This window comes from Rhinolophus sinicus, linkage group LG07 (assembly GCF_036562045.2).
Source record: "Rhinolophus sinicus isolate RSC01 linkage group LG07, ASM3656204v1, whole genome shotgun sequence".
NCBI lineage: Eukaryota > Metazoa > Chordata > Mammalia > Chiroptera > Rhinolophidae > Rhinolophus > Rhinolophus sinicus.
The window spans coordinates 53384231-53406064 of NC_133757.1; the positions used below are offsets into that span (position 1 = coordinate 53384231).

The window sequence follows — 21834 nt, forward strand, 5'->3', positions numbered from 1 at the left end:
TCTCTCTAGGTTCCTGCGAATGCCGAGATTCTATGGCTCTGGAATTTTCCTCTCTCTCCAGGTATCAGCAAACAGGAGGTGCCCCAAGGACAGCCCCTTCCCTAGCAGGGCAGTATACATAATTGTACTAGAAGGAAATGAAAAGACTATCGTGGAAACAAAGGGCAGGTCCAATGGCTTCATGCTCTGCTTTCAGAAACACCACTGTGAAATTCCTTCTTGCAAAATCTAGTTCTGTGAGATCACGAGTCCTCACCCAGCAGAGTTTACTCCTGGGAGAGATGACTGTATCCTTCCTGATGAGAGCACAGTTAAAATAGTCCCGTGTGTGGGCCGTAGCAGATGGCAATTTCTGTCAAGCTGAGTATCGCAGACCTCCTCCACATCGCATACTCAATCCAGCAACTAGCCCTGCTCTTTCCCTCCTTTCCCTCCCTGCTCTTCCCTGGCTTAAGAAGGCCACTTTCCCTCTACTTCCCTGACATCATAGAGAACAATATATCAGTCGAAGTGAAGAAATATCCATTTGATTAACATCATCTGAGAAGAATGAGCAGTAATGAAATCTAAGTAATGAACAATGAAATCATCAAGTGTGAAAGGAGATTTGGGTGGTCCACACTCCAGGCAGACACCACACAACCTGCATGGCACCTTCAAACAAACAAAGGAAACCTTTGCAAGAGGGTCCCTCACATCCCCATGAGCCATCCAGGGTATGAAGTCCAGGCTTTTAGCATTGGGTCCCTCATGTCCCCATCTGGTTCTAGTTCCTTAGACATAGTTCACATGTTATTACACAGGAAAGTCATTTGTCTCATTTCTCAGGCTTCCATAGCCTCCTTTTTTGGCCCCCATATCTTCTCCAATTGCAAGGCAGGAACTGCGAAAGATGTGCCCGAGGCTGGGACCAGAAGTGTGCATGAAACAAAGAGAGGAGACGGACCCAGCAACTCAAATTTTGTTTCTGGCAACTCTGTCTTTTTTCATTTGAGGGAAATGTGGGTCCAGTGGAAAATGCCAGCCTTGCTGCATGGGAATCTATGGGTAAACCCTCTCTCATCTGGAGAATCAGACTGCTGATGAGGGTCTGCCGGACAGGGCTCCCCAGAATTTGCTACTGGGCCACTCCTGATGCCGAGGAGAAGGACTGTGAAAACAGGCTGGAAGACCAGGAGACATGAATCCCAGCCCCAGCTCCACCTCTCCCTACAACTACAGCTGTGGGGAAGCCACCGAGAGGAACAAAGAGGGTCGCTTCAGAGAATTCACTTCAACAGTACTGCCCAAGTGTAAGCGTTTATAATGAGAAAGCTCAAAGAACTTGCATCTCCAGTGGGCCATTAGGACTTGACTTCCAGTTCAGAGACCAAGACAGTCTGCTGGGGTGAAAAAAAAAAAAAAAAAAAATCCAGTAATCACTAAATCATCAGCAGTGACACTTTTCCAAGATGTCACAGACCATTGTTTCATGGAAGAGATTCAAGCCACGGGCATTCAAATCAGAAAAATGTCCTGCACCATCACCACATTCTTTCCATGTTCAGAGATGGCTCGGCTGAGAGTGTTTCTCTCCATGAATTCTAATGATATTAAACAGGTCCACTCTGGAGAATATCCGTCCTTCTGTAAGGCCTATTCTGAGGAACCACAGTTTGGTTCAATGGGCTGTGGTTCTATTTAAAGAGAAGGTGGCTGATGGCAGGTATGTCTCTTAGCCCACTGGCTGCCAAGTGACCATGAGTTGTACCCACCAGCGCTGCTCTGTCCGAGACAGAGCTTAGACCCCCGGTCTGAAGTCGCATGGGGATGCTAAAATGCACAGATGGTCAATGAGGACTGAATTGGATAATGGATGTCAAAGCTCTTTTAAAACCATACAAAATGACACAAATGTCTGAGATTATTATGATGACAAACTCAGGACCAGTTTTACATGGAGAGAAAGCAGGCAGCTGCCCCACATCCCTCTAGATTCTAGAATAGCACCATCATTAGGTCATCAGGGATTGAAATTCTTTATATTTTTGGTCTTGTATCCAATTATGAAATTCACTCTCTCTTAGAATATGTTGACAATGACATATGTTTACACGCACATACCACGTTCTTTCCTGAAAGCAAGTTTTATGGGTGGAGAGCTCTGGACATTTAGTCATGGATGAAGAGGAAATACCAAGAGTGGAAGAAAAATAATTGTAAGGGAAGAGGGAGAAAAGCATATTACAAGGGCAGGTGGGAGGGCCTCAGGAAATAGACCGAAATTGTAAAGCAAGATGAAGAACGTCGATTTGCAATTCTACAAGGAATGAGATGACAAATAGTGACCAGTGAACTTTCTATTCTTTCTCTAGAAAAGAGAAGTGAAATAATGAAGAAAAAGGCCCCATGTCAAAGTCACTCTGTCCCTTAAAACCTTACTAACCTTACAAGGGGAAAGTCTCATAAGCGATTTTTGCCTAACTCTAAAAACCAAATAGATTAGGGTGGTTCTAAACAAAATGTGTTTTAAGCAAATATTCACGGATGATCGGGTGATGTCTTCATCATTGTTTCTGAATAGCCGTAACGTAGAGGTTTGTAAATGACATTCAGCTTGCTATGGTCACATGAGTATTGACCAGGTGCCATCTGGATATTAGGTCCGCTGAGCTACTTTGAGTTTGACAAGAATCACATAGCTGAAATCCTCCTTAATTTCTTGAAGATGCTCCATCAGCACTCATTGGAAGGAGAAAAAAGGAACTGACATCCCTTTCTAAACATACAACATTAATTTTCCTATTCAATCTAAATTCAGCCAAAAAATCTAAACAACAGCTTAAAGCACTCCCACACTAAATGAAATTTCAAATCACGAATGAAAGAAGGAAAGTTCATTGCCTCGGGAGCTGTCACCAGCCACAGCCTTGCTAATAAAATTCACCTCCACCAACGGGGCTGCTGTCAAAAAACTTCTCCAGACTGATGCTTGTGAGTTACCAATATCCTCACTTTATCTCTTCAGTGTCCTTGGGTTTTCCAGAGACGTACAGGACAATGTGACCTTGGGTGCCCATCACCAAACCCACTGGCTGGAGTGCAACACTTTCTGCCGTGGAACCACCTGCTGAGGGTTGGGCAATGGTTGGCAGTGGGCAGCAGACCCGAGTGGTAGGCCAGTCACTGACAGCAGGCTCCACTCAACAACAGCCTCTGATGGGCCTCCACACAGCAAAATGGGGCAGCACTTGCCAGCAATTAAGAAATAATGGCATGGCACTGACACATTTGGCAGAACGGGGTCTTCTCTGGGTCACCTGGCTGCCTATTTCGTAGGGAATATGGCCTGTAAGATGGGACACACTCTCGCTCATAACCCTGCAGGGAGTTATTGTGCTCAGACAGGACACCTGGTTCCAGGTATGAGCAGCCTCCATTTCTAAGCCTCATTAAGGGGATAACTGGTTCCACATCAAACAGAGAAAGGTGCCACCTTCCCTCCCCCAAAGCTGTTTTCCTGGGAGTTTAATCACCATCCGAGTGAAGGAGCATTGCCTCTGAATGAGAGACTGGACTCTGGGAAAAACATAGACTCCATTGTTTGCTTTCTTTCCAATCTTCGTATAAACTATAAACTATATTTAATCTCTACATAGCCAATTATTTTCCTGAATTCAACCATGCAATTCTCATCTTGAATCTAAGAATGCCATGAGCTTCCTTTGCTACCCAATGTGTGTTCCATTCCCCAAAGTTCACCTGGTCTCAGATAGAAAAGACCTATCACTTGCCTGGGACACTCCCCATACCCTGACTGCTAAATCCTTGAGGGCACCAAGTAAGACTTCTCCTTCACCATATCCATCGGGGGTTATGGGGTCAGGCAGTTGTTGACCATATAGTAGACAGTCAATAAATACCAACTAAAGAAATGAGTTCAGCACACAAAAAATGGAAGTTGTTGGAATGGGATGTAAGAATGCATTAATATGTCTGAACCTAGGGGTCCAATAGACGGTGCCTGAATGAATGAATCAATATGCGAAGGAGCTTCCTTCCAATGACCAATTGCAAACAAGATGTTTGACTGAAGAAACGTCCCAAAGGATGCTTTTACCCACCACCCTCTTTTTCCAGGCCTTTGGATCGCATGGTTGTATGTGCACGTGTGTGTGCAGGCATGTGCATGCGTGTGGCATACCGGGAGGGAAAAGAGACCGGGCTCACCTATGCATCTTGGAGCCTGGGAGGGGCTCTCACTGTCCTACCTTGTTGTGATACTGCAGCATCTGCGTGATGATCCTTATCTTCGGGTGGTAGTTCTTTATGGAGATTACCCTGAAAAAGAAAGAACCACTGCTGAGGCAGGGTGTGACTTACCCTTGGAGTCTGATGGGAAGATTGATGTGATTACATCCAAACCAAGTGAATGTGGGGCTAGCAGCCAGGCCCATCCTCAGGGGTTACAGGCATTGGGCCAAGTTAAACTGTGTCTCCACCACGATACCCCATGATTGTGTGAACAAGAAACCACAAAACAGCCACAGACTGTGTCCTGGGCATAAAAGAAGAGGGGTCCTGTGTTGCCTTGGTGATGTTAGGTAAGTATGTGTGTACTGGGGCTGGGGGCTTCTGGAGCAGAAGTCAGGGGCTGTTGTCTGTATGGGCATCTAAATAAAAGAAAGCAAGCTCAACTCATGGGGCCAGGAGGGTTTGCCATCTCATCTACCCTGGGGATGAGCCAAGAAACAATTACCTCTAAGTCTAGTTCTCCAAGTTAACAACTTGAGACAACAATGGACAGATCAAACAAGCAGCCTGACAAATGATTCTACTTGTCACCTACATGACTACTCACAAACATGATTTCTAAGCAGGGCTCTTAGGAAGGGATCAATGACTCAGCCTTCGATAGCTAACAGCATCTCAAGGACAACTGTGACGCTGGTGAGCCATAAGGGGCAAGGCCTTTTAGAGGTCACAATCTGATGAAACCCCCCCCCCCAACTGCCCTCAGTCCATACTCAGGATTAACCACTGCCTGGCCCCCAACCCTCACTTCTGCTCCCTGGGACATTCACTGTGCTAAATGGGGACGGGCAGGGAGCAGAGGAATAGAACACCAGGACTCCAGTTCCAGCCATTGTGCTAACGAACTGGGTGACCTTCAGGAAATCCCTGGTCTCCCCATGACTGTTTCCTCATCTGGACATTGGGGGCAACAGTACCTGCTTTATTTATTTCACAGGCTTGGTATGAGCAGCAAATGAAAGACCAGATGTGAAAATGCTTTGAAATCATTAAAAGCTCTCTCCACGTGTAAGTTATGGTTTTTGTCATTACCGACTCTGTCAGAGGTGACATTGCACATTTCCTTCTGTGACAAGGAAGGCTAAAGAATGGAATTCCACAGAAAGGCCCACCTCCTGAGCCTAATCAGAAATGCAAGTGCATTTATTATGACCACCCCCACAAACTTTGCACCAAGAAACGTTAAGCTTCATCCCTTTTTGTGCAAAGATGGAGAGAAGGCAGCCAGAGAGCAGCTTTGTCTGAAAAGCTACAACGTGTGAATTTAGGAAATGGATCATGCATAAGCCTCCCCTGCACAAATTCACCCTGGGCTTTTGCACGTGAAGGATTTCATTTTATTTTTGAAAAAGTGTTGTATTGGCCCATGCTTATAACTCAAGGACTTTGAGCCTCTGAATTCAGTTCACAGCATCAGCCAGTTTTCTGCATTAGCTCATTTCAAATGGATCTTTGACATTTTAATTTCAAACAGGGCAGATTGGTCTCATTAAACTAAGGAGGAAGGAGGATTATACAAATAAGGGAAAGACAGAGCCCATTTTTAACCCTGAGTCTCCCATTTCCTTTTGCTGCCTGGGCCTTAGCTCTGATTCTGGTTAATGGATGGCTTAATTACACTTCTGATACTACCTTGTTCAGTCATTTTTATGCCTTGACATCATGCCAATCACCCTGGTAACCTATATGTCCTCATATTAACTCTATCGTAGTCAAGGCTTAAATAAAATATTGTGATTAAGAGAAATGTCCATTTCAAAGCTATTATCATTTCAATTATTCACTTCTGAAAAAAAACAAAAGGCTGTGCCAGCCCTAAACTTCATTAAGCTCCATCTTTTTTGGTGTCTCTCTTTTTTTTTTTTTTTTTTTTTAATTTTGAAGCTAATGAAGCCTAGTTCCTTCAAGTCTACATTTTAACATTTCAAATGACACAAAAACATGGTGGAGGATGGAAATCCTAGTTCAAGGAAAGGGCCAACTGACCAACCCCACCTTAAGCTGAGGCTGTTGTTGTCACTTTTCAGCCGTGACTAGTTAAGGGATGGACCCAGGTGTGGAAGCCCGTCCCCATTCCACCACCTTCCTGCAGCCTGGCAAGCCCCACGCTGACAAGAGTTCATGCATCAACTTCCTTAAAATGACCGCGCTAAGCGTAGTGCCAAAGAAAAGAGAGCGGAAAGAGAACATCGCGCCAGATGTCGCTTGCCAGACACCAGGACCAGATGCTGAGGGGACGACTTGCTCATCCAGAAACCCATGGAGGAATTCTCCCCCCGCGCCCCCCCCCCCCGCCCCACTGATGGGAAAGCTCATGTCACTTGGGGCCACTGGTTAAAAGCGAAGAAAGGAGATGTGAGCGTTGTGATGATGCAAAGGCAACTTCCCAACCCTCTACCTTGGTAAACTCCCAGGACACAGGAAACCAAGCTGCAGGGAGGGGGGGAATCTTTGTCTAGACCCAAAGGATGGCTGCTCACAATTAGGCAGGAGTTCCTGGGACTACAGTGGGAGTGAATGTTTTCTCTTTGTTCATCTCTTCTCCAGAAGGTTCTCTTTATTATTCCCTCCCTGCTCTCTTTACTATTCTGCAATTTATGCTGCAGGAGGGAAGAACCCAAAAGGGCCTTAGCTATCTGGAGCAAAATATCTTAATGTTTTAGTCACTTCATAGTCACAAGACGTCTGGAATATGGGTCTGTGAAAAGAACAAAAATGGAACAGTCTTTTTCTGAAAGAGTAAAGAAGAATTGGACAGAGAATGGCGTTTGGCAGGCCCAGCCCATTTGCAAGAAAGCCACCGGGCAGTGTTCTCCAAAGAGCGGCCCCCCAGGAGATGTTCTCCAAAAACAGGAAGTGGGGGGTGTAGCCAAACAGCTTTGACAAATTCTCTAGAGATCACTATCTTAGAAATTCTTATTAGTATTAAAAGCATTGAGAAAGATTTCAGTTAAGAAAACTATTTCACTTTGGAAAACCAGTGGACACAAGCTAATTGGTGAACAAACTCGTCTTTGTGGAGATATCAATCAATGTGCTGTAGACATACTTGGAAAGCTCTAACACGGGGCTTCTCAACCTGAGCATTACAGACATTCGGAGCCTAATAATTCTCTGCTGTGGGGAGTTTTCCTGTGCATTGTAGGTTGTTGAGCAGCGTCCCTGCCTCTGCCCACGATCCCCTAATCATGACAACCAAGAACATCTCCAGATATTTCAAAATGTCCCCAGAGGGACAGAATCACTGCCAGTCCAGATATCTCAAACCCTCTCCCCCTTAGAGAACATGGTACCTTATTTTAGGCGTGTGTCCATCTATAATAAATGTATCTTTCTTTCCTAGTCCTGCCTAAAGGGTCTCAAACTCAAGACTCCAGAGCTGCCATCTTCTAAGGATGAGTGTCCTGTTGAAAATGCCTGTGTCACCGCCCTCCGTCCCCTCCGCAGCCTCAGCTCCCCTGAACCTATGCAGGTGGCACGTTGTGGGGTGGCTTACGGAGTAGATGGTGCTCCGGGGAGAACCCAAGGGCAGCAGGTGGGCCAGAGAGCACCAACCCCAGAGCCTTCCCGGCCTCCCCGAGGTTACCTCATGATGTTGGAGGCGTCTTCAGCATCGGGGTCAGCGCAGTACTTATTGGCAAGGATGAGGCACGCATCTGCTGACTCTATCTAAGACACCAAAAGAAAAGCACAGAACACACACATATAAATAGCCATGCTCGGTGGCAGTCTCTCTCTGTTGACAGCTCTTGGAGAACCTGGTGCTTTGCAAGGAAAGGGAGAAAAAGACTCCTGAGAGATGACTGTTCTTGTCAGAAGTGTAGGTTGCAAGTTCTTGTTATGGTATAAACAGCTCATCTTGTTGCTGTTGGAGAGTACAACATGTACCTGGGTAATTATACTGTTCATTTTGCATAGTCTGTTACATGTGAGCTTTCCAGAGTTCTTTCAATAACAATTAAGTAAGCCTTTCGGTCCCCTCCCCACCTTCACCACCATCACCCTGTTTCCCAGGCGGGAAATGGAGTTAGGTGGGCTAAACCCCTTCTCTCAGGTCACCAAGTTAACCGAGTAGTTGGGGATTCAGCAATTTAGACTCCAAAGTCCTTCGTCTAACCTTTTTCACATCTTAACTGGGGAATAAAAGGAAATGAGGACCCTGAATCAGATAACAGCTCAATACTGTTTAGTATTCAATTAGCATTCACATATTCAAACGGCCACAAATCTCTGTGTATGAAACAATGTATTACAGACGATCTCAAAATACAACCCACTGACTTAACTACACCTGAGGCAAAAAAGATTTATTCCATTGAGGGGATCATGAGTTGCGCTAATAGCTGCTTACATCTAAATTAGGTCCATGAACAATCACTATTTTCTCCACATTCTCATAAGATTTTACATTAGCCATAACTTGGATCCTGTCTAGTCTAAGACTAACTGGACTATATAAGCATCGAAATCCTCATGCTGGCTCAGGCCTCCAATCTGTCCCACTGGCATGTTGTACTTAACAGACCGTTCCTGCAATGGATGGGAGGGCAAGGTTTCCTCCACGGTATGTCACAAATTGTCTCTGGTTTTCTTTAATAATCCAAGGAATGTACCCAAATCCTTTTGGCTTATTCATGTTTGCCAATTACATTATGTACTGAACGGTGTGGTGACTACAGGGAGCATTTAGATGGCAGTGGATTCACAATTTGAATCTATACTCACTGGCACGCAAATATTGAGCATGCTGAAAAAATCGATATCAAATGACTCAAGTGGCAAATGCCACTTTGCTGGGTCCCTGTCCCTTAAAAGCCTCATGTTCTAGAAAGAAAGCTTAACCCATTGCCAAGCGGTATCCGATACCTGCACGTTTAGTTTTGCACCTTTAGTCTTTGGTGGGGAAAAGAAAAAAGCTCAAAATGTTTTATGGCACGGTAAAATTTTATTTGATGAAAGTAATAGTCTACGTCCTTTGGCAGTACTGATATTCAGGGAGTAGCAAAAGAAGTCCCGTTATGACTAGTCCAGGTGTGGAATGCTTACAGGTGACAGTCTACCAGGTGCCAAGAGAACAAAGTCCTGGGACCCGTGGAAAGCTGATGTCAAGGTTGGTGGGATCTGACTTATCTCATTAGGGGACTGGAGGTGACTCTTAGCCAACCTGGGAGGCATGTCCCTTCACCACAGAGGCAGGCACCCCCCTCTTAGATGGAGTAAAAGCACAAGTCACCTCTTCCTTCTTACCTTGACTCTTGCAAGATCATGTGGATTGAGGACTGAACCCTGATAAAATTCCACCTGAGTAAAATGTCGTTTGAACAGAGCTTCAAGCTCCAGGTTGGGGGAAATGCTGTGCAGGGAGAGAAGAAACAGCCATTAATATGACAGACGCAGGTATTGCAGCCTCCATGGTCTCTCCTCTCTCGGATTTCCACAGACGGAGACCTGAGAAAAGGCTTTCGCTTTCAAAGCAGCTTCTTTCCTTGCCATAAATCAAAGGCTCGCACTCAAGTAAAACCCCAGCCCAACTGAAAACCAAAACCAATATCACAGTAAGATAAAGAGGCTCACAACCTTCACAGGGTCTGAGGCCTAGTGGGTGAAATGTCTTCAGCTTCACTGCAAATGGAATCCCTATTTTATGAACAGAGAAACTGAGGCTGCGACATCAGGGATTGGCCAAAGGTCCTCCTGGCCGAGCCCCCCGCTGCTCTCTGCATCACAAGCCTTTTCCCTGCTTCTCCCCCGCATGGACTGCTCATCCCCCAGGGCCTGGATCGAAAAACTTCACCTCTGAGCTGCCATGCAAAGTTCGTTTACTCTCAGTACTGTCCTTCGTTCACACGTGTGTACACTATTCATCATTCTTCGTACAGAGCTGGAAAGCTATCTTTCCCACTGGAGGACATGGATTCAAACATTAAAACATTGGCCTATTCATTCACTGATTAACTCTGCAGAGGTGGAAAATACCCACTCTCTATGTGGTACTGCGCCAGGCACTGTGAGATATTTAGTGAGAACCTACTAGGTGCCCAGGAAAGTGTTAACCAACGCGTGACTAACATTTATTAAGTACCTACCACTAATAACAATGGTTAATGTTTTGAGCATTTACTATATGGCAGACATAATTCTAAACATCTGAGAAGCATTAACTCATTTAAACCTCAAAACAACCCTAGAGGAAGGTATGTTATTAACACAAAGCTTCGAGAGGTTAATTAACTGGCCATCCATCTGCTATGATGCTGACACTGATAGATGCTGGAGACATACAGGTGAAGCCTTGCAATGGGAGCATCAGTAGCCAACCTGTTGATTCAGACTAAAGCCATGGGTGAGAGAAGAGCAACTGCCTGTGCAAGTCTGACTGGTCTTTCAGATCCATTACCAGTCATGCTTCTTTCGTGAAACCTGCCTTAGTGATACGAGAAGCGGTGGTCCCACCCTGATACAGATGCCCGATGTGATTTTGTCACTTGATTAAACTGACTTCAGTCAATTGATATAGGACCGATTTGTGCTCTAATGGTTGATCATGTGCTCTTCTTGAAATGTCCAGCCAATTCTGAGGGCAGAACCTATACACTGTACTTTTCTTGAAACGTCTAAAATGCTCCGCAGAAGACTGGCCCACAGCTGCTAGTCTGCAGCTAAGCCCTGAATTGACCTGTGGGTTCTGCTCCTGGGCCCATGGCCTGGCCTATTGCTGCAGAACTTGGAGAAGTCAGTGCTGAAAATGCTGGTGCTCAGACACGGTGACCAGTTGGCTATTCTGTGAACAGTGCCCCAAGGAAGGAGATGCAAGAATGGGAGTTTGTAGGGAAGTCAACGGCAGTGGGCTCTCAGAGCAGGATTGAGTCCTGGGTGGTCAACCTCATAGCGAGCAAACACCAATACGCCAGCTTGTCCCTCCAGCAACCTGGGGTGAGGGCTGGCCCCATGATGGCCCAACCTCCATCAAAGGAAAAGATGGTGCAACCCATGTCAACATACGTGAGCCCCCCAATTCTCCACCCCTGAGGCAGACTACCTTTTACCTAAAGGGGGATGAAACAACATTGAGCAGAGGGGAGATAGCTTGCCTCCCTCACCTATAAAACAAACATGATAGGACCTACCTCCTAAATTGATAACGTGACCCAATATATTTTATCTTGCATGATATCAGCTAACAGTTATTGAGCACTTACTGCATGCCTGATTCTGCTCTGCATACTTTATATGTATCACTTCTTTTCATTCACAGAATAGCCCATGATGATCTCCCCATCTTACAGATATAGAAACTGAGGCCCAGAGAGGTTAAGTAATTGTTTAGCAAGTAACTACTTGAGTCGGGATTCAGATCAAGTACTCTGAGTCCAAAGCATGTACGGTTATGCCCTCTGTTGATTAAAGGAGAGACTGTATGCAAGGCGACCAGCACAGTGGCCCATGCTGAAGGTTTCCAGGAATCACAGTTGTTGTTCCTGTTGTTATTCTTACCTTACACTCTGTTTCCTGTTGTATGTGTGTCTTGCTTGGTCCCTAAGTCGCCCCTGCACTCATACAACATTCACACCACACAGCTCATCCTTCCACACCAGACACTGTAGACATCCCAGGATCCTATAGATCCAGACAGCGGAGGGGACATAATGACGTGTGTGATCCGTAAGGAACTCCACCGTTACTTGCCAGAATTGCCTCCACGGAGGCAGGCACGACTCTTTTCACTGAGGTCAGACAACTAAGTCCGCAAACTTTCCACCATGTAACCGCACAGTGGAAAGTTCATGAACTTAATTGTCTGGCCTTTTCGTATGTTGCTTCCTCTTCCATCGGTCCACATTGTCCTCTCCGAGGAGGCCAGCAGGGATCCTGGCAGACTCAACTCTGTCCGCCCCCCAATGCTGCCCCCACACCACCACTCCTGCAGACACTCGGGTGGCCCCAGCAGAGGGTCTGGTTGGGTGGAAGGTCTTAAAACCACAGGGGCCTCTTACTTGTGAAGAAAGACGATCTCCACGTTGACATCGTCCCGGTCCTTGTGCAGAAAGTCCTTCAGGAAGTTGGAAACACTCTCCAGAGTGATGTGTCCACAGACTACAATGTGCCTGAATGGGAGAGGCCGGTTAGACGCCGCTGGCCCAGCGGTGACCCGGGCACCCACCCCCAGCAAGACAGAGTAAGCGCGCAGCTGCAGGAAAGCATTCACTGACTCCCGAGGCCTCAATAACAGCCCAGCTCCCATCCCCAGAGGGCTGTGAGGCGAAGCTGCGGTGCTGGCAGGTGCTCAGCGACTCCTGGACAGAGAAGGCATATGGCTCCTCACCTGATGCTGCACAAAATCCTATTAAAAGCCCAACCGTTTGGCCAAGTGGTTTTCTGCATTTAACAATAAGTGACATTATGCTTGCGTTTAAATGCTGCATTATCAAGTCCCTTGCAGATTCATATCTCTCCCTTTCTGCCCACAAAGCGTCCTCCCGGGAGATTTACCGAATGAGTCTTGGTTTATGACATAGAGCTTATCAGGTAATGAGATAACAAATCTTGCTGAAACGATGATTTTGTGTGTAAGAAAGCGAACTTTTATCAGGGTGGCTAATGTGCGGCTTGACACGTTATGGGCTCTGCTGGCCATAAGCAGTAAAAAGGAAATTTTGCATTTTTCTGCCATAACTCCTCTGACAATGGGGGCATGTAACACTTTACAGTAAGTGAGCATTACTCAAGGCTAAATGGGGATGGGACGCCTATGGAATCGGAGATGATGCCGCAGATCTGTGCATCCGCAGACAGCTGCTTCCTCAGGGTGCTGGCAATTTCCCCGAGAGCCAAAGGAATTGACCTCAAGGTGGGGAGAAGCTAGGGAGGGATGAGGCTGGCATTGTCTGCCTTGCTCCAAGGTGGTTTGGATTTCTGTCTCTGAAGATGGTGGCCCCCCCTGAGGAGAGGAGCCCCTCTTCCAGAATTGCTGGAACAACAGCCCCCCCAACATCTTTGGGTTCCTGGGCCAATCTCACTTTGACACTGGACTATATCGTGGCCACTTACATTGGCTACATAATGCTCAATCAGGAGCAAGCACGACAGTGCAAGAGTTAGCCCCAGGACCAAGAGTCAGGCCTGATGTGAACAGGAAACCCACTGACTTCTAGGAAAGAGACCGTAGCAAGGGGCTCAGCCCAGGTCTCTGTGCCCCTCAGCCTGACAGTGACAGAGGCTGAATCCCTGGCTGGGCTTTGAGGCATAGGCAGGTGGCGATCATGAAGCACCGTCATTTTGTGGGAAAAATTTAAAATGGCCAGGTTCCTTGCACTTCATAATTGCTCTGTGCACATTCCAATAAAGGCAGAAAGCTCATTGGCTGGAGGCAGCTCATAATAGGAGGCAATGATGATCGCTTATGCAATGTTCCATTAGATGCCATTACAAGAGACTGCCCTTTCCTTGTAATTTGGTGCTTGACTAAGGATGTGAGAATAATGCAGTAAACTCATTGGTGAAAGGATAATGATGCAGAACAAAGAGTAAATCAATAATACGCCCGATGCAGTTAATAATATTGCCATTATGGACTGTTATTGTTACGGTGGTGTACTTAGCAATCAGGCAAGCGGAGGGCATCACGGGGAGGGAAGAATGTCGGCGGGCTACCTCAGAAGACACATTTGAACATGATTACTTTGCTCTCTAGCCGGTACCCGCTAGGTTGAGGGAGGTCCCTTGGCCACCCATCCAAATGTGATGCCCCAAACCCATGTGACTGATTCCTTCCTGAAACACACAGTATGTCAGAATACACAATGTAAATGAAACACTTGGGTTACAGACATTTTTATGACGTCATACCTTAAAATGGTTCTTGTGGCACACGTGCATTTATATGGACAAAACCGGCTGCAAATGAATTTGCATGTTCTGAATGAGATTTGTGATTTTGAATGTGCCAAGTGTGTTCAGAAAGTGACTGAGAAACAGGATCTCCCTCCTTGTACGACCTCTCCACAAATGACAGGGGGCTGCTTGGGGCCATTCTAACACTTTCCACCCACACACACCCACGATCTAGAACAAGGTCAGCATGAATCCAACGTACAGGCACCTCCACAGGACTGATATGTGGCCTTACCTGGAGGTGAAGGCAAGCCAGAATGGATTCCCTGCTCTGCCACGAGGATGTGCATGGTCCTGGGCAAGCTTCTTATCCCCCACTCAATAGATGCGGGAGCTGAGAGGTTAATACCCCCAGCCAGCCTCCTGCACCAGACATTGCAAAGCTCAAAGTTCTATACCAGCATAAGCCTGGTTATTATTCAAAGCTGGACTCAAATCAATGAGAAAGCCAGGGAAATGCCTGAACATTCATCCTGCCTATCTTGTACGCAAAGCACTGAATGAACATCTGCCAGCATTCCCTCTTCCTCTTCTGAAATCATTCATCTCTGGGACAGATGTATGAGACGTGGAAGGGAAGGAGATGAGTTCACCCTCTCACCCTTGAATCAAAGGCTCAGCCAGCTGATTTATTCAGCCTTAGAAAGAGTCAGGGTTCCCTTAGTTCAAAATGTGCTGGGTACATATCAAATATATTCCAATGCAATCAATATTATCCCTTAAGCCTTTAATTAGCTTTCACTTCTCTTAAGAAGTAGACAAATGCTGGCAGGAGAGGGGAGAGAAAAAAAAAAAAAAAGGATTGACTTTTCTCATTTGGTGCTAGCTGTCCAATACCATTCTAGACAATTGAAAATATATATCTTTTAGCTGCAGCATGATTTCTCAGATGGAGAACAGTCTTTATCAAAAAGGGAGGGAAAAAAAATCTCCCTTCAACATAATTGGTAATTTTGCTCAGAAAAAGCGAGATTGATTGAAAGCAGATTGCCTTTTTGCCCAAGGAGAGTTATTAGGTACATTATCATGGCAACCTTGGAGAACCCATATTGTTCCAATCTGTCCTATATCTGATTTGAAGATTTACGGCTTCCCCCTTTTGTGCCAATGATCATTTCCCTCCATTTTGCTTCCCCATCCAGTGAAAGTTATCAAGAAGCCCACATCCTGAAAATGTTTGAATGCAGTTAGAATTGATGGATGGGGAGAAGCCGCTTCACAAGCTCAGCTTCTGCCTTAGAGGATCTGCTCCCACCAGCCCACGTCTGAGGGAGAGCCGAGACCCCTACAGGAGTGTAAGGGAGGGATGGTGAAAGGGGAAAATTTATTTTCCAGAAATATTTTCAGGACTGAAACATTCCAGGGGCAGTAGTTTTGGGAAGAATGTTATTGCGGAGAGAAGAGAAGCGGGATTTCTTGTAGCTTCAACAATTGAAAATATAATTGAAAATGTTCTAAGATTGAGAGCCGGGAGTGCTGTCCTTGGAAGCAGAGTGATGGTTGTTCACGGTGCATGATTTGAAGAATGCCAAAAAGATCCTCATGCAAAATTATCTCTGTCGGGTTCCATGACACCTACAAATCTACCATGTGAGATTGCTACTCTGATAGCCCTGTGTTAGCTCAGCTCAGACACTAAATAACTAAATAGCGTGGGCAAGGTACCAATTCTGCATTTGACAACTACGAAGGCAGAGTCTCTGACGGGCTGGAGCTAGTACCCGATTCAAGAGGTTATCTTGAGGATTTATTTAAATAGATAATACATGTGAAGGGGCTGGTAAAGGGTCTGGCCCACTGTAAGCATTCCTAAATGGTGGGATTCTTGATATCTGGAAATCAGTCTGTAACAGATAGAACATGCTCTGTGGCCCATATAATCTCACCTAATCCTCAAACAACCCTATGTTCCTATTATCTGCATCTCCTCAGATAACCTCTCTGAACCTCAATTTCCTTAAGTGATATACGTGCCTGAGATCCCACAGCCAGCAAAAGGGACTTGCCCCAGATGTGACCCAGCTCTCTGACTCTAGTTCTTACTAAGAAGAAAAGTGATGATGTGGAAAGGGCCCAGGCTTGAGCCTTTCAGCTTCTGTTCCCTGAAGACATGCAGGGCTAGGCCAACAAGAGATCCTCCTGAAACACACGATGGAGGAGGTTTGAGGGATCCTTACTGGGCCAGGAGAGAGGCTCAGTGTGGGAACTGGGGTGGACAGAGATGAACCGCACTTAACGCTTCACGGTGATGCGATATCACTAGATTCTGGCTGCACTTGGTCAGCAACAGAGCCAGAAGGCTCTAGGCAGCAAAGGTTCAGTGACAACAGAAACTCTAAACCAAGTTTTGAACTTCAACCATATACTTTGGCAAGCCAAGGACTGCAAAGTGATGCAAATGTCCATTTTTGATATCATATGCCACCATGACCAGCTCCTGACTTCCTCACCAGCTCGAGGGTCCAGAGGATAACAGAAATCTAGATGATCCAGGGACAATGGCAAATATTTACGAACATTACACTATGCCCTCCATCTTTGGCTTTGGATTTGAATATTTTTAGACTACTGGCCATCATAACGACTGATTTCTAGCGGGCTTGGCCACCTGGTTTGTGAAGATGGCCAACAAACCTAAATCAACAACCATTTCTCATCTGATGGCCTTTTTGGTTTTTCCAAGTTTAGTTTAGTTCTGTGAACAAACCTTTCTTGGGATAAACTAATGTTAATGGTGGTAATTAAAAGATCCAGCTCAGATGCATGAGGAAGCATCTCAAGTGCCAAAATAGTAGCAGATGGCATTTTGTGCAAAGGAGCTACTCATCCAGTGTAAGCAAGCATGGCTGGTTTGGGGTAAGGCCCATAAACACAGGCTGGATTGAATTAGGCGTGGGTAACACTGGTGGGTCATGGAGCAAGCATGGCATTGAGTGTGACTTAAAGAGGATAATAATGCTGGACTATTAAGAACTCTATCAGGGCTCAGCACAAAACCGCCAACTGCTTATCCCATGGGTGCCTCTTCACTAGGTATATATGGATGTACCGCTCCCATTATTAACCACCTCCACCTCCATAATGAAATCCCACACATTCTCCTCAGTCACTCTACCCACTTCTTGGAGAGAGGCCGGGAAAATCAGAATCACCCGTTGGGTGGGACCCTCAGTTTCAGAGCTCAACTCCACTGGTGGTTTTCAGAATGGACAACTTAGGGAAACTGATTTATGGCTGGAAGCACAAGAGGAGGATAGAGAGGGTGCTGCCAGACAAAACTATTCAAGGCTCCAAGGAATGAGGCATCCAGAGCCACTGAGGTTGAGTTTAGCTCAACGAGAACAAAAGTCTACACACTTTTAAAAAGACTCACGTAGTGTTGCTTAGAGCCAATAGCCTTTGCAAAAGGGAACAGTGACAGTGATGGGCTCCCTTGCATGTTCTCACATTTGTCTTCATGTCAGAATGGCCCTTGGAGAATGTTTAGTCTAGTGCCTGCATTATTTTGACATGGAAACTGAAGTCCAGAGACGCAGTGCAAAGTGAATGCCAAAGCAACGGAAGACCTAGCCCCGCACCTTGATGCCTTCTACACAGCTGGTGTCACCGGGAGGAGCTCCAGTGCTGTGTGACCTGGGGTCGGTCACGACACAATGAAGAGGCCAGACTGACCAGGCTGCACACTGATGAATGCTCCCCCAATGTTCCAGTTCTCTGCCCCCAGCTCAGTTCACACCATCATCCAGTCTCGTCTAGAGGTCTGCAACAGCTCCCCAACTCAGTTCCCTCTTTACTCTCCCTATAACTCCACCCCTCCCCTTCACTAAAAAAAAAAAAAAAAAAGAAGCTAAAAGCTAAAGAGCGAGGAAGAAGGCAAATCGGACAGCATCAGCTCCCACAAGGGCAGAAAGATCTTCTATCTCTCTTTAGCAGAGCCTCACTCCAGGAAGACAATGTAAAATGCACAGCTCTGGGCTGTTTATTTTTAAAGATACTATATCCATTTTTATTGGAACAAGTATAAAGAACTTAAAAAACCCATAGCTATCCTGTCACAATAAATCATACAGAGTAAATTGAAAATCCTATACAGCTTTTCCTGAATACATTGTGCTCACTTTGTCAAAGAGGTAGATGAAATGTGGCATATATTGATCTCAATGTCTCTGTAAAACTATAATATTTATATCAAATACATATGCTAGAATCTCTTCTGTCTCTGCTGAGCCTTCTAATCATGCTTTCCTCGGCTCACCTCCCCCCAACGCCTCCCACCATTGGTAGCTGCTGACTTGATGGGAATGCATTTTAAGAAACACTTGTCAAAGGAATTCAGCAGCGATTTATCATGTAGAAAGCAGGGTGGGATGGCAAGAGACCCCACAACCACATCACACAGTGGTCAGTACTCAAAGGACTGCCCAAAGGAAGAAGGCTAAACCAATTCCTGCCTTCCCACTTCCTCCTGCACTGAGAGCCTATCCCTAAGTACCGCCCAAAGGACTTGCATGTGGGGAGATCATCTTCTGCAAACCAAAGCTAACTCCAGGCCGTGTGTACCCCATCCTTCCACCCGGGGACCTAGCTCAGGACCCCTGAAACTGTCTGGCCTTTCAAAAATCATCTGTTGACCAATGGACTGGTTGGGGGACCGTGCTTGGCTAAGACACCCTATGCCACAGTAAGTATTGAAAAAATTTAACTACCGTGTTTCCCCGAAAATAAGACCTAACCGGAAAATAAGCCCTAGCATGATTTTTCAGGATGACATCCCCTGAACATAAGCCCTAATGCGTCTTTTGGAGCAAAAATTAATGTAAGACCCAGTCTTATTTTGGGGGAAACATGGTATTAGTTAACCGCAAGCCTGTCAGAGCATTGGGTGATTCTGCCAACTCAGCTCTGCTACCATGTTTAAAGTCTGTGAGAGAACAGTACATGTGAAGACAAAAATGATATCAAAACAACTGTGAGCTTGCATCATCCCAAACAATGCTTTAACAATTTCCTGTTCAAACAAATGAAAACAAACAACCGAAAAAGCAAGCAAACAACAACAAAAAACCTGAAGGTTAGGAGATAAGATCATTCCTACCCAGGGCCACATGTAGTACTTTGCTAATCACAAAGGAAGGAAATGCTTTCTCCCTCCTAGTGAGGAAGACAGTAAAGTAATCATCTGATCCAGCTGTCAATAGAGCTGTTCTGGAGGAGACAGGCTGTTTGGCTGTTTCCCTAAATGGAGGCAGAAGGCACCTCTAGAAAACAGCCCCAAGGTCAGAGGACAGACTACTGGTAGCCCCAATGGAGAACAGTAGGATGTCCTGATGAGACCAAATCTTTCTGCGTGCAGGGGGTGCATCTTATCATATGCAGGTACTCAGGACCTACACGCCCCCGCAGGAACCTGTGTCTGTACCTCCACCATCTCAAATCACAGTGAGACCTCCATTACCAGACAGTGCATGAGAAATGATCCCATATCTTTTGTAGCTGGTTGCTTAAAGGAAGTTTCAGTTCAAGTCTTACAATTAAATTCTGGGAACCTCTGTACAGGAGACATTGGTTCCTTTTGCCTGTCCAGTATGCACCCTCCCTTTTATCAACAGTACCATTTTTAATCTGGGGAACCACTCCTGTCCAGTCAGGTGGAGTACCGGGCCTTTTCATTAAGGTTCTCTGCCCACGCTGGAACAATCAGTGCTTTTCAATCCTGAATGAAGTGACACTAAGTGCACGGTGAGGACTAAGCCATCCGATGGCAAAACCCTGTCATGACGGCTCCGGGGTCCTGCTTGCTGGATCCCAGAGCTGCTTCTCAGGCTCAGCTCTGTCCTTTCTAGGATCTGGCTCTTCAGCTTTCCTCTGAGTTCCATAAGGTACTCTAACCTTTAAAAATAAAAATCCTTTTCTGCTTAAGTCAGCAAGAACCAATTTCTGTTGCCTATAACCAAAGAATCCTCACTGGTAGATTTGTTTGCCTCGAGTTTCTCATTTAATTCTCACAGTACCCAGGTAATTATCATCACCATTTTGGTATCTTTCTCTTTCCTCCTTCTTTCCTTCCTTCCTGGAAGAGGAATTATGCAGCCTTCTTAAGTAAGCAATTGCCCAGCTCACACCAACCGCACTCGTTTTTCCTCGTGTCTCTCAACAACCTCCCTCCTCGGCATTTTATTCATTCCATTACTGCAGGCATGGTGGCCATTTTTAAGTAAGTCAATCTTCCCTTGACCTGACTCTTCCAATCCTAGATGGTTTTCTGCTCTTACAGAGAAATTGTAGTACTTTGCTTTCTTCATATCAAAGCATATTTGATGGTCTCCACTTGGCCATGCTGCTTCTGAATGGGAGGGACCACGAGAAGAGAAGAGTAAGGCAAAAGTCAGGGATACCCTTTAAGGATGAAGGTGGAATAGGGGAAGAATGATCCCAGGCAAAGAAACAAACAGTACTTAATTTTGCCAGGGGAAGTAGGCATGCTAGTTTTGATTTGCAAAGCAAGCCCCACTTCCCTCCCTAACACCGCCGGTAAATTATTCATCAAGGCCTGGAGCATATGCTGTTGGAACTGACCCTCCTATCATGACAATCAAGTTGGCACATCTCTGAGTAGACCCAATACATTTGCACAGACCTCAGAGGCCTCCAGTATCTGTTACACACACAACTGGGAGCAGCCCACAGCTTCCAGGTCTTGCTGAGGCATAATACACCTCATAGGGAAGGAACGGAATGGAGAACTCAGGGTAGCCTCAGCGGCTCCCCCACCCTTCCAAGTCTCTCTGAACCCCTCTTTTACTGGGTCCATCATTAGATCCATAGTTTTTTGGTATATAAGTCACCTGCTGTTACCTTTGTCCTAAACCACTCCAATGCGCACATTTACCAATGGGAATTATCAAATGCTTGCAGCCTTCATGTTTGCTTTATACCTTCATGATTTTATTGAATAAAATTCCTGCCAAAAGAGCATTTCACTGGGATCGTGCTCCTATATCATCAAGCTTCTGTTTGGCTGGCTTCTTAGATGATTCTGATTGGCAAAAAATCTCAGGTACCTTCCAGGACAGCAAAAATCACACTTTCTTGTTTATCCTTTTAACCACGGCACCTAGCACAATTCCTGGAACATGGCAGGGGCTCAAATAATTGTTATTGAGTAAATATGTTGAATGGAAGCCTCCCTAAATCTGTTCTATAGACTAGCTGACATTTGCCTTTGATGTCAGTGGCTAAGGTCATAAAACCTCTCACAGAGATGGGCACACTTGTTATCTCTGAACTGCCCCATGTCCCCTTACCGAAAAGGTTTAGGGAGAGGAGATGAGATTGCCTTTACTGACAACTGGCACGCACATTTGGAGCAGTCCTTGTGGTTCCAGGGGTGGGGGCCATTGTTATGCAACACCAGTACTACATGTGGAGGCTGGAGCCTGGAGACCCACAGAATCAGGTTTCCATGAGTTTCACGGAGCATTAACCCCTATTGATTTTTAATAAAAAGAGACACGGGACTTGGTCAGTTAGAAAGCTTCCTGGTTTATTTTCGGTGTATGATGGCAGCATCTGTGGGATGAACCCCAAGTCTACTAGGAACCACTTTGCACAGCTCTGCAAAGACTTCTACCAGAACGACTGACACAGCTG

The 21834-nt window shown here is 45.8% G+C and overlaps 1 protein-coding gene across 36 annotated transcripts in view; it reads right to left on the reverse strand.

Moving 5' to 3' along the window:
* The window catches only part of KCNMA1 (potassium calcium-activated channel subfamily M alpha 1), a 715366-nt gene that overhangs the window by 207174 nt on the left and 486358 nt on the right, over window positions 1–21834 (reverse strand). For all 36 annotated transcript variants that reach the window (XM_074339646.1, XM_074339645.1, XM_074339641.1 and 33 more), the window contains 4 exons: window positions 12288–12398; window positions 9541–9646; window positions 7880–7962; window positions 4251–4320 (listed from right to left, as the gene is read on the reverse strand). In XM_074339646.1, the coding sequence (XP_074195747.1) occupies window positions 4251–4320; window positions 7880–7962; window positions 9541–9646; window positions 12288–12398 (370 nt within the window). The remainder of the gene's footprint in view (window positions 1–4250; window positions 4321–7879; window positions 7963–9540; window positions 9647–12287; window positions 12399–21834) is intronic.